Source organism: Phyllostomus discolor, chromosome 11 (assembly GCF_004126475.2).
Source record: "Phyllostomus discolor isolate MPI-MPIP mPhyDis1 chromosome 11, mPhyDis1.pri.v3, whole genome shotgun sequence".
NCBI classification, from domain to species: Eukaryota; Metazoa; Chordata; class Mammalia; order Chiroptera; family Phyllostomidae; genus Phyllostomus; species Phyllostomus discolor.
Window position 1 is genome coordinate 76,076,474 of NC_040913.2, and position 15,419 is coordinate 76,091,892.

At 43.6% G+C, this 15,419-nt stretch overlaps 1 protein-coding gene across 2 annotated transcripts in view; it reads left to right on the plus strand.

Annotated features, from left to right (window-relative positions):
• Positions 1–4,883: 4,883 nt before the first annotated feature.
• FUT10 (fucosyltransferase 10) overlaps positions 4,884–15,419 on the plus strand; it is a 63,327-nt gene continuing 52,791 nt past the window's right edge. The window contains exons 1-3 of one of the 2 annotated variants that reach the window (XM_028526558.2): positions 4,884–5,113; positions 11,337–11,688; positions 14,832–15,126. In XM_028526558.2, coding sequence (XP_028382359.1) covers positions 11,608–11,688; positions 14,832–15,126 — 376 coding nt within the window. In that variant the 5' untranslated portion in view covers positions 4,884–5,113; positions 11,337–11,607. Of the gene's footprint in view, positions 5,114–10,684; positions 11,236–11,336; positions 11,689–14,831; positions 15,127–15,419 lie in introns of those variants that run through there. The other variant, XM_036011623.1, reaches the window with a different exon arrangement.

Here is a 15,419-nt window from a genome sequence, read left to right on the forward strand (position 1 = left end):
TTTATCACTGGTTTTTGGAGCCAAACATATTTAAAAACACAACAACCAATTGCCATTTGCTAAATATCTTTGGGCGTGTCACTTAACCTTTATCAAAATTTTTCACTCGATTAATGGGGGTATGTGAGGGCTAGCGGTATGCTAAATGCATAGCTTACATTGCTTCATAAAAAATCGTGATCATTCTCACTAGCCCAGGGCCGTAGACAAGGCTGGTTCGGAGACCTAAAGTCATGCACCCTCAAGCCTTCTATGTTAGAAAAACCAAATTTGAAACAATGTGGGAGAAAGAGAAAGCTGGACAAATGCACCACCTGCGCTACACCACGTTCCCTGAATAGTTTCAAGGAGGGGAAGTGGTGTCGTGTTTCAGTCTGATGTGGGATAATACCTCTTTCCCTGCTCACCACCAACAGGTGAGTCCTGTGAGCAATCTCTTTTTTTAATTTTTGAGGCATAACTGACATACAGCAGGGGTGTCCAAACCACTGCATAGTCCAGGGTGGCCATGAATGTGGCCCAACACAAATTCATAAATTAAAACATTATGAGATTTTTCTGTGATTATGTGTCACAATGCATTTAATGTGTGGCCCAGAGACGCCAAAAGGTTGAACGTACAACTTTATATTAGATTCAGGTATACAGCATGAGTCAACATTTGTGTTATCACAAAGGGTTTACCACAATAAGTCTAGCTAACTATGTACATTGCTGTAGACAGTTATTTATAATTTTCTTGTGATGAGAACTTTTAAGATTTACTCTTAGCAACTTTGAAATATGCAATACAATATTAACTATAGTCCCCATGCTGTATATTATATGTCCATGATTTATTTTTCTATAACTAGAAATTTGTACCTTTCAACCCCTTCATCCATTTTGTGCTTGCTCCCTCCCCCCAAATCTCTTCTCTGTATCTTGGGTCATTGTTTTTTGTTGTTATTGTTTGTTTTTTAGGTTCCACATGTAACTGAGATCATATGGTATTTGTCTCTCTCTGTCTTATGCTGTGCAACTTACTTCACTTAGCATAATGCCCCCAAGCTCCATCCATGTTGTTACAGATGGCAAGATGTCATTATTTTTTTATGGCTGAGTGATACTCCATTTGCTTTCTTCATTCATTCAAAGAAGCCTGGGGCTAAGAAGCATTTTTGCAATTAGAACAATTTTAGTTCTCTCTAGTTTAAGTGGGGAGGACTTTCAACATGTACAATTTTAAAACCTTTGTGATCTATGTGGAATCTAAATTCACTCCATTGGACAAACATATATATATATATATATATATATATATATATATATATTTTTTTTTTTTTTTTTTTTTTTTTTTCCAGAAAAACCTCTCTTCAGCCTCGATTGTGGCTACTTTGGGTGTATCGTGCTGCTTGCTGTGGAAAGACATTTTTATGATTACTCCTGGCTCTTTCCTCTGGCTGAAAAGATTTACTAGGTCACATCTTAACTCTTTTAGAGGTCTTAACCTAAAGATCATCCAGCCTCACCTTGAGGATGTTTTGCTGGTTGGGGAGACTAGAGGTGAGAGCCAGTTTTGTTTTCCAGTCTGGGAAATTTGGACTCCTTTATATTCCCCCTAATTCCTGCCTAAGAAGTGGTCTTTTCCCCCCTTTTAACTGACTTCTTTCTCGCAGTACCTTTTAATATGAGCTTAAAGACGCAAACTGACACTTTCGGCTTTCTGCCTAGAAATTATTTTATCCAGATACACGAATTAATGAGTTATGTTTTACATCCTATGACCATAGGTGACACTTTAATGAAATATTTGACTACATAAAATGTGTCATCTTTTTTTCTAGTTTGCTGTAGTGGCTCTCATTGCTTTTTCAGTCTTTGCTCACCACCTGGTCACAAGGCCAATGTCATGTGTTTCAGGTTTTTTGTTTTTTTTTTTACAGCAGCAGCCCAGTTCCAGATATTAATTTCTGTGTCAGTTAGCTATTGCTGTGTAACACACCTCTGTGAGACTCACTGGTTAAAAAGCAAGCATCTATAATTGTTCATGTGTCTACAAGTCAGATGGGCAGTTCTGCTGACCCGGACTAGACTAGGCTGATATGACCCGGGCTTGCTCACCTGTCTGCCATCGGCTGGTGGATTGGCTTGTGGCTGACTTTTCTAGAGTGGCTTTACATATTTTACAATTGAGTGGCTATTAGCTGGAGCAATAGGAGTGTCTGTTCAGGTGTTTAGCTCATTATCTGTCTTGAGATTGCTCTGTTGTTGCCTGGCAGGATTCCAATAAAAGTTGTGGAAGCTCACAAGGCGGAGAGACGCAGGCTCAGGACTCCCCCACCCCTGTCTCTCTGGCCACACTCTGCGGCCAGAGCAAGCCACAAAGCCAGCCTGGATTCAGGGGGAGGCAAACAAACTCCACTTCTTAATGGGAGCTTCAAAGACACATTGCCAAGGGAGTGGATACAGAGGCGGATGGAAAATTAGCACCATTTCTATAATCAATGTATATAATTCGAGCAACCAATTGTGTGTTTAACTAAGTCCCTTTGTTGAATCATAGATGATCAGTTGGAGGGCACTTAGGAATGTGCAGCCCTGTCTGACCTTGTGCATTAAGGATTTTTGCAACATCCACAATAAGTAGCCATTCAGCTTCTGATAAAAAAAATCTAGTGTCAAAGAAACTGTTATTCTTGCTTTCTGTTTTCACTCACACGTGTAATCAGCCAAATATACATCTACTCATGGAGCGATTCCCTGTGAGAGAAGCCCAGAAAGTGTCAAATGCCTTCCAGAGTGCTGTACAGTTTGCGTTGCCACCCGCAGTGACTGGGAGCCTCCGTCACCCCACATCCTCATCAGCTCTTGGGGTTGTCTTGTTCCGCGTTTTGGCCCCTCTGGTAGGTGTGTGGCGGCGTCTCAGGGTTGTTTTATTATTTTTTTTTCAGGCTGTTTTAATTTGCATCTTTTCATGTTGTTTATTTGCCATCTTTATATCTTTGGTGAAGTGTCTGTTGAGGTCTTTTGCTCGTTTTTTAAAATTGGGTCGTTTGCTTTCTTATTGTTGAGTTTTGAGAGTTCTTTGTATATTTTGGATAATAGGCCTTTATCCCATGTTTCTTTTGCAAGTATTTTGTGCCTGTCTGTGGCTTGTAGTCTCATTTCTTTGACCTTTATTATTCTTTTAATGTCCAGGGATCAGTAGTGATCCCCCCTCTTTCATTTCTGATGTTAGTAATTTATGTCTTCTCACTTTTTATTGATTAGCCTAGGTAAGGGTTTATCAATTTTATTAATTTTTTCAAAGAACCAGCTTTTGGTTTAATTGATTTTCTATAATTGCCTGCTTTCAATTTTATTGATTGCCGCTCTAATTTTTATTATTTCTTCTCTTCTGTTTGCTTTTGATTTAATTTGGTCCTTTTTCTCTAGTTTCCTACAGTGGAAGCTTAGATTACTGATTTTTAGATCTGTCTTGTTTTCTAACATTCAGTGCTCTAATTTTCCCTCTAAGCTCTGTTTTACTGCATCCCACGAATCTTGATAGGTTGTGTTTTCATTTTATTTCATTTAAAATATATTTTTATTTCTTTTGAGCATTCCTCTCTGACCTATGTGCTATTTAGAGGTGTGCTGTTTAATCTCCAAATATTTTGGAATATTCTAAAATATCCTCAAATATTTTGGGATAGTTCTGTTATTGATTGACTTAGTTTAATTCCATTGTGGTCTGAGCATATTTTGGATGATGTCTGTTCTTTTAAGTTTGTTAAGGTGTGTATCATGGTCTAGTATACCTGCCTTATGATGTACATATGCATGTGTGCTCATTAGGCACACACCCAGGAGTGGGATTTGTGGGTCATTAAGCGTGCATCTATTCAGCTCTATGAGGTACTGATTGACAGCTGGGCAAAGTGGCTTGTAGCAATTACGCTCCCACCAACAGCAGGAGTTCGTATTGTAAATTTTAAAGTTTGTAGCCATTTTGATGGGTGCTTAGTAGCATATTGTTGTCTTGTTAATTTGCATTTCCCTGGTGACTAAAGAAATTAAGCATCTTTTCACATACTCATTGGCTCTTCAGATTCCTTCTTGGTGAAATACTATGTAAGTCTTTGGCCCCTTCCTTCCTGCTTTTTCTTGGATTCTTTCGTTACTGCATTGTAGAACTTATTGAGATATTCTAGATACGAATTCTTTGTTAGAGAAATCAATTGCAAATATCTTCTGTTACTTGGTGGACTGCTTTTCATTCCCTTAAATCATGCTTTTGAGGAACAGAATGCACTTTTAACGATATCCAATTTATCAGTGTTTTCCTTTGTATGTAGGGTTTTCTAGAAGTTGTTACCATTTTCATCAGCCCATTTTTACAGAGAGGATAGTTGAGGTCCTGGGAAGTGGAGCTCTGCAGGTTGGGCTAGAGCGAGGCAGGCCTAGGCAGCAGCCACGCTCAGGTCTGCAGGTGCGCCCAGCACTTGCATGACTCTTGGAGTCAGGGCCTCCTTAGATGTTGAGCCCTAGACGCTCCACTTGCCCTGGGTCTAGTCCCTGCCCTCCCAGGGTCTTGAATTCTTCCCTAGTTTTATCACCTCCTGTCTAGACTAGTGCAAAATAATTTTAAGCAGGTCACCTGCATATGGAACTCAGTTTGAAGTCGTTAGTTTAACTTCACCAGTAAATAAAACCCAAAGATCATCATGCTCAGTCCACCAAACACTGGTAGCAGGTGAAAGGCACCCAGGCCTCTGCTTGGCTTGGGAGGTTCCCAATTCTCCTCAGCAGGTGACTGACTGAACATGCCCAGTCGGACTTGAGTTTAAGAAACAGAAAGTGCCCTGTGACTTCCTTTAGAATAGGGTCTCAGGAGCCTCCCAGGAACTTTCAAGGAGGTTTGTGCTGAGTGGCAGGCCAGGGAGTCCCTGGAACCAAGGTCCCACTTGCTTTGAAATAAGTGGCATCAGTGAAAACCCGGACCCAGGATTACTGGGCCTGGATGCACCGAGAGTTATCCTGCCTTTCCCAAATCTCCTTTCCGAGTCTTCGCCCGAGCTGCGGGGTTGCGAACTGAAAGTGGAAAACCGGGGCTGCAGTGGGCTGAGTGGGCCTCCTCTCCCGTGAAGAGGTGAGTGTGTGTGCCCCACTGGGTCGTGCTGGAGTGCTGGCTTGGTGGGGGCAGGGTCTTGGTGCCGAGAAGCAGAGAGACTTTTCCGGTGCCCGTGGAAGGAGGGACGCTGCCCGCGGGACTCGCAGCAGAAGGAAACCTCGTTGTGCCCAGAGGGATTGTGTGGAAGAGAAAGGCGGAGTTGGGTGCTGAAAAACAAACCAAGTCTGTTTTGGGAAACCTTGGGCAGCACTTCCCAGAGACCCTGCCTGAGGCTTAAACCTTTTTGGCTGCTGAAAAAGCCCGGTGGGAGGCAGGTGAGGAGCAGGAACCCCCGCTGGAGGCCAGGGGGGCCCAGTTCCGACTCCTGGGAGGGAAGGTTTTCTGGTACCTCCAGTGTGCACGCACGATCTTCCCAGCCACATCATCATGCACTGTGAATTGCTTCCCGCTTCCCCTCACATCTTCACTGAGAATCACTTGTTGCTAGAATTGTGTGAAGGAGTGATTCTGACTGTCCAGGTGTGCAGAGCACTGTGCATTTAATGGAGAAAATGCGCAGGGAGAGCCCCCAGAACAGCAGGCTCTGGTTATCTGTATGCGAGTCATTTCCTGGGTATTTTGTGTGCAGTTAGTGCCTCAGGGTAGACCTCATTTTGTGAAAGTCACATTGGCGTGATTTTAAGACACTTTCTGGGGATCTTTTAATGATTCTTTGATATGCAGCAAATATCACGCAAAATGACTTTGTCTTAACAACACAGCTTCAACAGCCTGCTCCCTACTCCCTGCCACGGCTCTCTGAAGCAGAGTGGGACTCCTCTCCTCTAGGTAGTGTGTGATGTAAGTCGTGACTTGCACTGTGAATTTCGTTTGTGGAATGCATTAAATACACCTTGGCTGGGCTCAGTTTCAAATGTGACACGTTGGTCTTTAGGACCTCATTCCCCTTATACCTCCTTCCTTCTTTCAAGGTGAGACACCCTGAAGCTCATGACCCATCCTGGGCTTGCTAGTGATGTCTCACTACATAGGATGAGGGCATTGTTCCTCCAAGGCACTCTGTGGTTTCTCAGACAAGGGCTCTCACCTGGGGCCCAGCCCTCCACACTGAATAAGCCGCCCAGGTATTTGCACACTGAAGTGGCAGAGCCACCCACCTGGACAGCACCCTAGCCTCAGCTCCAGAACTTTCCCCCTCTGTCTGCAAGCCGGAGGCCATAGCATCAGAGCATCATCGAGGTCTGGTTCTTTTAAAATCGCTGTAGTCACTCTTCATTTGCTGCTTCCTGCTGGACGGTGGCGTCTGATAGTGAATTAAATGCACAGTCTCAGCTGTTATTCTTATGGCTCGTCTTTTATTCGTCAATTTAAAGCAAGTAATACATTTTCAAGTTTTGTCTTACTAACAGCATGTTTGAAAAAAATTCAAATTACGGTTAAATTTAGAAAATAACAAAAACAGTTCGGACAAACACAATAATGTTTTGATATATGTGTAAGCATTGTTCACTACACAGACATTTTCAACACATATTTCAGTGCTTTCTAAATTTGAAATGTAAGGGGTGGATTTCAGTGAGAAATGTGATACCTAATTTGATTACCAACATTGTAAAATAAACACCAGGTAACTTCCTGAACATGGGTTTTTAAAAATTTAAAAAACCTAGCTTTTTATTTGCAATGTGTTTCAGATATTTATTTCTTTGAGAATAAAATTTGAGTTTTCAAGAGTGAATGTTGAATTATTAAAAAAAGGAGAATAAACATCAAGTAATCCTAAACTTGCTATATAGAAATATTGTTTTATATTTCCAGATTTATGTTGACATGAGTCATTTTGATTAGTGTCTCTTTACTTGCTCAGTCTTCCTTCTGGGGAGAGTTTGCTCCTGGACACTGTTTGTGGGATCAGGGAGCTTGAATTCGGGGTGAAGCCTCAGAAGACCCTCTGGTCCAGCCCATTGTCTCTAGGCATGTCAGGTGTCAGCCACCTTTGTCAGCGATATTTCACCATTCATGATCCTCCTTCATGATCACATAAATGATCAAAGCAGACGAGAGATTTTAATTTAGATCTGTCAGGTAGGAAACTTGGTGCAGGGTAACCAATAAGCCTGCATTGGAGAGAGAACAGTCATTAAGAGACCCTACGAGGAAAGAGGTGAGAAAGTACTGTTCCTGAGGAGCTGGCTCGGGTTTTCTGGTGATACAGAATCTTCTGTCTCGTGCCCTCACCTCATCCAAAAAACCTATTCCTTTTAAATACTTCTGTTTGGGGCTTTATGTCATCTCCTTTCTTTGTATGGGTGTATATTTTTATTTAGTTTCTATATTAAATAGATCCACTAAATGTGATTGTATTAGTAATGCATAACTTGAGTGTTTTGCTCCGTGTCTAGAGTTGAAGAATGGCGTCACGTTCTTCCATTCTGTGATAGAAATGTGAAGGTGTTTGGGCTGCACCTTCTGTTCCCCCATTAATCCCCTGTCCACCAGTATTCTTTTCTCTCTCATCGGTCTCTATTTGTCTTGCCTGAAATGTGTACCTGCCGGAATAGGACCACCTTCCCAGACAGAAATCTGCAATCCAGAGTACTCTTTATATAAAAATAAATGCTCAGCAAAATGTGAAGTCCATTAAAAAAGTGTGAGGAACACATGCACACAACTAAATGTGAATCAAGAAAATTGGGTGAACGTGGAAATTTTGGAATCATCACACATGTCAGGTACCCAAGGGACAGTTCCTTGTAGCACCAAGGAAGTTGGCAAATGAACAGAATGGGTCAGTTTCCGGATGTTCAACATTGTTTTATATGCACCCAATCAAGCAGCTTTAGAAAGTGTCCTGAGATCCCCCAGCTGCCGCTCTGTCTGCTGCTGTAATGGAAACAGGCACACAGCGATCCGGATCTCCTGGACTGGCACTGGGGAGGAGGAAGGCCGCCGGAAGAGGGCAGCCTTGAAAGTCTTGGGGCTCGGGTAGGAGAGTGAGAGAAGTGTGGGTGTTGTAGGCAGGGACCAGAGCCCAGAAACCGGAAGCTACATTCTGAGAATAGCAGGAATATCTCTCTCTCTGGTGGAGAAAGAGATAAGAAAGCTGGAGATGGAGGGTTGGTTCAGGTAGTGTTGTTTTTAAGCCAGTGAGATTTGTCTGTTTCTTGAAATCTTGGGGAAACCTTTGAAGGACTTTAATCAGAGGAGAGCTAGCCAATCTGCGTTCCGGAAACAACTCCACAGCTAAGTGGAGAGTGCAAGGGCTCAGACTGGTGGGAACCTAAGTGATCAGCCTTTCGGAGCGGGAGCGACCGCCGTAGGAACAAATGAGGAGTGTGGGTGAGGGCAGGGAGGACTGAAGGGCGGGAGTTAACGAGTGCCCGGAGAGTTGTCCAAAGACCTTGCCATAGAGCCCAGCACATCATCTGTCTTCCCGACAGCCGCCATTTGAATGGTGTTCTGAGGATTTATACTTGGTAACATGAAAACATATTTGGGGGATCAAACCTACTTAAGAAATTAAATTATTCAGACTTTAGTTTGAATAATTTAAGTTTAGTAGTCAGATACATTTCTTTTAAAGACTCCCTGGGAGAACCTTAAGCTCAGTTAAGACAGTAGCTTATTAACCCAATCGACTCAGCAGTTACTAGAGGAGAGAGATCAAAGGAGTCTTCTCTGAGCTCCGTGCCTCCTGCCCACCTCTTTGACCCACAGACTGTCACAGTAGGAGACCCCTCACATTAGCTAGGGTTGGTTTCTCATTTTACACTAGACGTGCAGGGCAGGAATCATCTCTTAGTCCCGTTCTGGGACCCTCCACCCACACCTTGGACTGGTCCCACGTGGCTGCCATTTGAAGCTGGCTGTCCTCAGGCTGCTCTTTTGCTTTAAAATATTCCGTCTCTTCTGTCCATTTGACTTCAAAATAAAGTGGAGAGATCTGAGGTTATTTTCGGGTGAAAGTGTTGCTGGTTTGGAAGAAATAGCACTTGTAGGAGTGTGAGGTGGTCACGCTCAGCTCCAGGTCCCTGTCTGGGCAGCAGATGGCCCGCCCCGGGCCTGGCACACCAGCTGCACAACGCATGTTAGGAGATCGGCTTGAGGGTCAAGAGGGTTGGTTCGTGAGAATCCATTTCACATGCCCTCTACATGGTTGAACACACACGCACTGCTCCATCCTGGGAAGGAGTGTTCTGGGGCAGCCTCTTGGAGGACTCGGAGATTCACCCCACAGGCAGTGATGAAACAGAAGGGAGCTTTCCTCTGGGCGTCCCGTTGCATTGGTGCTTGTTTTGGCCCTCACGGTGTTCTCTGCAAACCCATCTGTCCCACCAGTTGGGGGGCCGCTGACTTGATGACAAGCTCCTGGGTAACTCATAAGCGTATATTAGATTGAGATGCCCCAAGGCCTGGGTCATGGCTGCACGCTGTCAGTCGTAACACCATCTACACTAGCTGGCTCGATAGTAGTGGGTATTGAACCACAGGTTGTCCCCTGAGACCCTAGGCTTCGGGAATATGACCTCAGCTGAGATTCTTTGGATGGAAGGGAATTTCTAACTTGACATTCTTCTGTCGTAGTTTGTACAGCCATGTAAAGACTTTAAAAGCGCCTAGGATAGGCGTGAGCTATGTGGTAACGGTAAAAATACCCCAACCTTTGTCCTGACAGTTGCTCTCCACCTTTTGTTTTCCTGTATTCCTGACTCTTGTACAGCCCTAACAAGCTGACGGTGTTTTTCCTGCTTCTTTCTTCTCCACTGATCTTGCAGTCAGATGAGCTGATTTCTGCTCAAATCACTCAAACTTGCTGAGGCCTGGTTTCCTCGTTTGTGGGAACTGAGAATAATACCTACCTCGCCTGCTTCGCGATGTGACTATCAGTAAACTTGAGGGGAGTGACATACCTAAAAATCTGTTAAAATCATATAGTTTTATACCCACTTAAGGTGGTAAAAGTATCTCATTACCTAATCTGGGTTACATTAATTGTAGCTATAATAAATTGCTTTTGGATATAAAATGATAACTTGATCTTTCTGTTTTGTTTTTTTTTAAAGACAGGTTTTTTAAAAGATTTTATTTATTTATTTTTAGAGAGGGAAGGGAGGGAGAGAGAGAGAGAGAGAAACATCAATGTGTGGTTACTGGGGGTCATGGCCTGCAACCCAGGCATGTGCCCCGACAGGGAATCGAACCTGCGACACCCTGGTTCACAGCCCGCACTCAATCCACTGAGCTACGCCAGCCAGGGTTCTTTCTGGGTTTTTAAAAAAGTTTTATTTATTTATTTTTAGAGACAGGGGAAGGGAGGTAGAACGAGAGGGAGAGAAACATCCGTGTGTGGTTACCTCTCACACGGCCCCTACTGGGGACCTGGCCCAAAACCCAGGTGTGTGCCCTGACTGGGAATTGAACCGGTGACCATTTGGTCCACAGCCCATGCTCAGTCCACTGAGCTACACCAGCCAGGGCTGATCTTTCTGTTATGCAAAAGAAATAATGCTACTTAGAGGCCATGCTAATCTCTATATTTGTTCACTTTTAGAATATATGCTGCCAAAGTGAGCACAAAGTAATGATTGTCAACATTTATTGTTTGCTACGAAGAAATAGGGGCTTAGGAAGACATGATAAATTGTCCAGATTTATGCTTCGTAAAACCACAAAGCCAGGACTGGAGCCCCAAGAACTATCTCCACATTTTATGCAGTTAATAGCTCCTGGGGCTTACTGAATAGGAGAGGTGCTTTTTAGTTTTTACAGATTTTTATTACTTTTTTCCCTGGTATACCAGCTGACAGAACTACTCTAAACCATCTTTGATCAAAGTCTTTTATTTGTTTATTTTTTCCTAGTTGTTACAGGAGTAGGTGGATAGTCCTTAGTCCCGGTAACTCCTACTCCACTTCTCCATTCCTTTGAGAGCTAGACAGAAGAAATGACTACATGTACATGACTCCTGGAATTCAGTCTTCTGGGGGCAGAGAAAACTGAGGGGAAACAGAATTTTAGACTCCGGGCCTGATTGTGGGCCTGCCACTCTGCTCCAGTGGGCTGTGTGACCTTGGGCAGGTCACTTTGCCTTTCTGGACTTGGCTTCCCTATCTGTGAGTAAGGATAACATGATCTCCAAGGTTCCTTTCAGTTTTAAAGTTTTGAATTGGTACATGAAAAGTCTGGAAGACTACATTTATTAAATCTGCACTATGGCTAAAAGATTTCTTATTTACTACAGAGTTTTTCGATGCCTTCTGGTCCGAAGAGTCTCCAGCTGCCCCGATGACAGCCTGAGAAGACTGCGTGCTGCTTCCTCTCCATGCCGGGCCAGGCCCGCTCGGTCCCTCGCAGCTCCGTCCTTCATGGAGACCGGGTCTCAGCAGGGATGGCAGGGGAGGAAATTGGCATCCAGATGGTTCCTCCCCGTGAAATTGTCTCGGGCGATGGGCCGCCTCGACAACACCTGGTAGCCAGGCTCGCCCTCTGTCCGCCACCCAGGGGAGGGCAGCATGGTGCGGATTCAGAGGCGGAGGCTTTTGGCATCTTGCCTGTGCGTCACAGCCACCGTCTTCCTGCTTGGCACACTCCAGGTACCGAGAATTTGGGCAGCGCGTTTCGATTCCCGGGCCTTCGCATCATTCCTGTCCCACCCTGTGCTCTTCAAGTACTTTCATTTTTGCTTTATCTCTCAGAATCAGGGATTTCCTAAGGCACCGGAAATTCTTTTTTTAACAGAATGCAAGTGGGGTTTGTCAAGTAGAAACAAAATCAGTGACTAGGGGGTCAGTTTGTGACTCTCTGGAGGGTCTTGGTTTGAGAGGAAAGGAGAGCTCAGTCTGCCTTATGGGGCAGAACTGGGTGGCTTGCTCCAAGTCCCCTGTTGTGGCCCGTCTGCAAGATGGCGTTCTGGAGAAGCAGTGGCTGTTTTGGGAACAAGGTAGTCTGTGCTGCAGAACACGGGCATCTGCCTCGATGAGTTTGTCATTCCTGACATATGCCACTAGCCCAGCGATTTCCAACCTTTTCATCTCATGGCACACATAAACTAATTACTAAAGTTACCTGGCACACCAAAAAATAGATATATTTTGCTGATTGGACAAAAAATAGGTATAATTCTGATTGATTTACGAAAATATAATAATAGTAATTACCTACTCTTTTTGCTTCCAAGTGTCTTTTTTAAAAAATCAGGTGCCTTCAATACCATATGATCTCACCTTTAACAGGAACCTAATCAACAAAACAAAGAAACAAGCAAAATATAATCAAAGACACTGAAATAGAGGACAGGCTGACAGTGACCAGAGGGGAGAGAAGAGGGAATTTCAGGGGAAAAGGGGAAGGGTTTACAGGAACAAATATGAAGGACACATGGACAAAAACTAAGGGGAGCATAGAAATGGGAGGGACGTGGGGAGGGCTGGGTGGGTGGGCTGGAATGGGAGTAAAAGGGAGAAAACTGTACTTGAACAGTGATTAAAATAAAATAAAAAATAATCAGGTGTCTATACTTGTATATAAGGATTTCTGGTACCAGGTATTAGCCAATCAGATGCAACTCTATTTATGGTTCAAGACAGGACATTCACATCTATGGCTAGTGTTGGTTGTTTTTTTTTTTAAGTTTTTATTTATTTACTTTTAGAGAGAGGGGAAAAAAGGGAGAGAAGGAGAGAAACATCGATGTTCAAGAGGTACATTGATTGTTTGCCTCTCGCACGTCCCTAACCAGGGACCCAGCCACAACCCAGGCATGTGCCCTGACTGGGAACTGAACCAGCAACTCTTTGGTTCTCAGGCCAGCATTCAATCCATGGAGCCACACCAGCCAGGGCTGTAATATTTTTTTCTGTTTGACAATCTAAGGGAAAAGATTTAGTGCCCCTGACTAAACCGTGAGGTATTGCACGTTTTAAAAATTCTTGCAGCACACTGGTTGAAAATTGCTGTATTAGGCCAAGGACTCTATCAAGGAAGACGATCTAAAAGATTTCTTTAGTCTTCCCATTTATTTCTTTTAGCTATATACCTTGATCTTTGTTTGCTGCTTTCAATTCAAAGTAAAAATTGCACAATGTATTAAAAGTATAGATATGGAGGCATACATATTTAGCACCCAATCACGTGCATTTCCTAATCTAATGGAGTTTTAAAGATTGTTTGTGGATGTGAGTAGTTCGGGTGTGGGGCTGATGGAAACGAAGTTACTCTCTGGGCTTCCTCACTGGGCTTTTTAGCGGGTCTGCCTCCCTTCTTGATTGGGACTCAATGGGAGGATGCTCGTAAGAGACAGTCTGACTCTTTGCTTCTGCCTCCTGCTGCTGCTGGATCTGGGTTCTGGTCCGAGCAAACACTCGACTCCCTTCTCGTCTCTCCTGGAGGGACGAGGTAGGGCCTGCTTGAGCGGAAGGGGCTGGAGTTTTCTGCTCTTTTCTACGGGAAGTTATGAAAGAGCTTTATCTTATCAGACACTAACTTCAGTACTTTTTGAAGTTATAAGGAATGCCTGTGTCTAAGCTGAGAGCTTTCCTTTTGATGTTGGAATAAATTGACATGTATTTTCATATCATTGCATATGCTATGAATATCATTTCTTATGCATATTGTTGGTATGCATATCATGTCTAAGCTTCTGGAATATGAGAGCAGGTGTGGTTACTAGATCTAAACCTTCATCTGGATCTTGGTTTCAGTTTGTCACCGACAGGATGGTTTGGGCTGTTTCTCAGTCTGCACTGATACACTGACCATGTCAGTGTGCAGAGATGCAGGAATACTATTTTTTTTTAAACACTGAAAATGAAAACGTATGATCGTGTGAGTTCTTTATATATTTTAGAGATTAAACCCTTGTCTGAGGTATCATTGGCAAATATGTTTTCCCATACTGTTGGTTCTCTTTTTATTTTAAGACTGTTTTCTTTAGCCGTGCAGAAGCTTTTTATTTTGATGAGGTCCTATTAGTTTATTCTTTCCTTTATGTCCCTTGCTCTAGGGGACATATCAGTGAAAATACTGCTGTGTGGAATGTCTGAGATTTTCCTGCCTGTGTTCTTCTCTAGGACCTTAATGGTGTCACAGTTTATATTTAAATCTTTTATCCACCTTGAACTTACTTTTGTGTATGGTGTAAGCTTGTGATCAAGACCAGAGGGGAGAGGGGAGGAATTTCAGGAGGAAAAGGTGAAGGGTTTGCAGAAACCGTTATAAAGGACACACGGACAAGAACAGGGGGTGGTGGAAATGGGAGGGAGGTGGAGAGGGCTGGGGTGTTGGGCTAGAGTGGAGGGAAAAGGCAAAAAACTATACTTGAATAACAATTTAAAAAAAAAGAAAATATATGATCAAGGTCTGTCCAGAAAAAGTTCAGCCATTGTTAATATAACGAGAACAGTTTGCGTGACATTGATGCGACCTGGCAGCCAAGGATAGTGGACTGGAATGTGTACGTGTGAACAATGGTGGCTTCACTGTACTAGTCAGGAGGCGGTAGATGCCATTGAGTGAGCATGTGTACTGTGTGGCTGTCACATTCAAAATGACTGAGCGAGTAGACTGAGCTCCAGAACTATGGGATAATTCATGTGTATTGTTTTAAATTGCTAAGTTCGTGGTAATATGTTACAGCAGCAACAGAAGCCTAGTAAGAGACCTGAAACCCATCAAGATGAATGGGAGGTGTGCGAAAGGAAATTAAACTAACTCTGGTAATAATTGTCTTCTCTTTCAGGTAGTGGTTGAGCTGGGAAAATTTGAAAGGAAGAAGTTTAAAAATTCCAATTTGCGAGATGGGCACGCAAAAATGGGGGAAGAGCCCACACACCTGTACTCATTCCCTAAGAAGGAAGCTCTGACCTTGACCAGGAAAGAAAAACTGGAAACCGACAGCTACCCCATCATGCTCTGGTGGTCCCCGCTGACTGGGGAAACAGGAAGGCTGGGCCAGTGTGGAGCAGACGCTTGTTTCTTCACCATCAACCGGACCTACCTGCACCATCCCATGACCAGAGCCTTCCTCTTCTATGGTAGGTGGGGCTTCTGCCTTTCTCCCTGCGTTTGCTGGCATCCTTCTCTAAAGCTGCATTACTGCTTACTTACCGAGGAGGAGATGGTGGACTCCCCACAGAAACACGTCAGCATACCTGATTTCCTTGGCATTCACTCTGCGGAAGGCCTGAGCATTTCGCAAATATGAAAAATAAATAACCTTTACCAGCATAGAGGTAGTTGGCTGGGCCACTGGTATTTATCAAGGAGAAGAGATGTTTCTTCTCACCTTTTCACAGTTGGGTTCTGTGCTTACAGAATTTAGTATTCA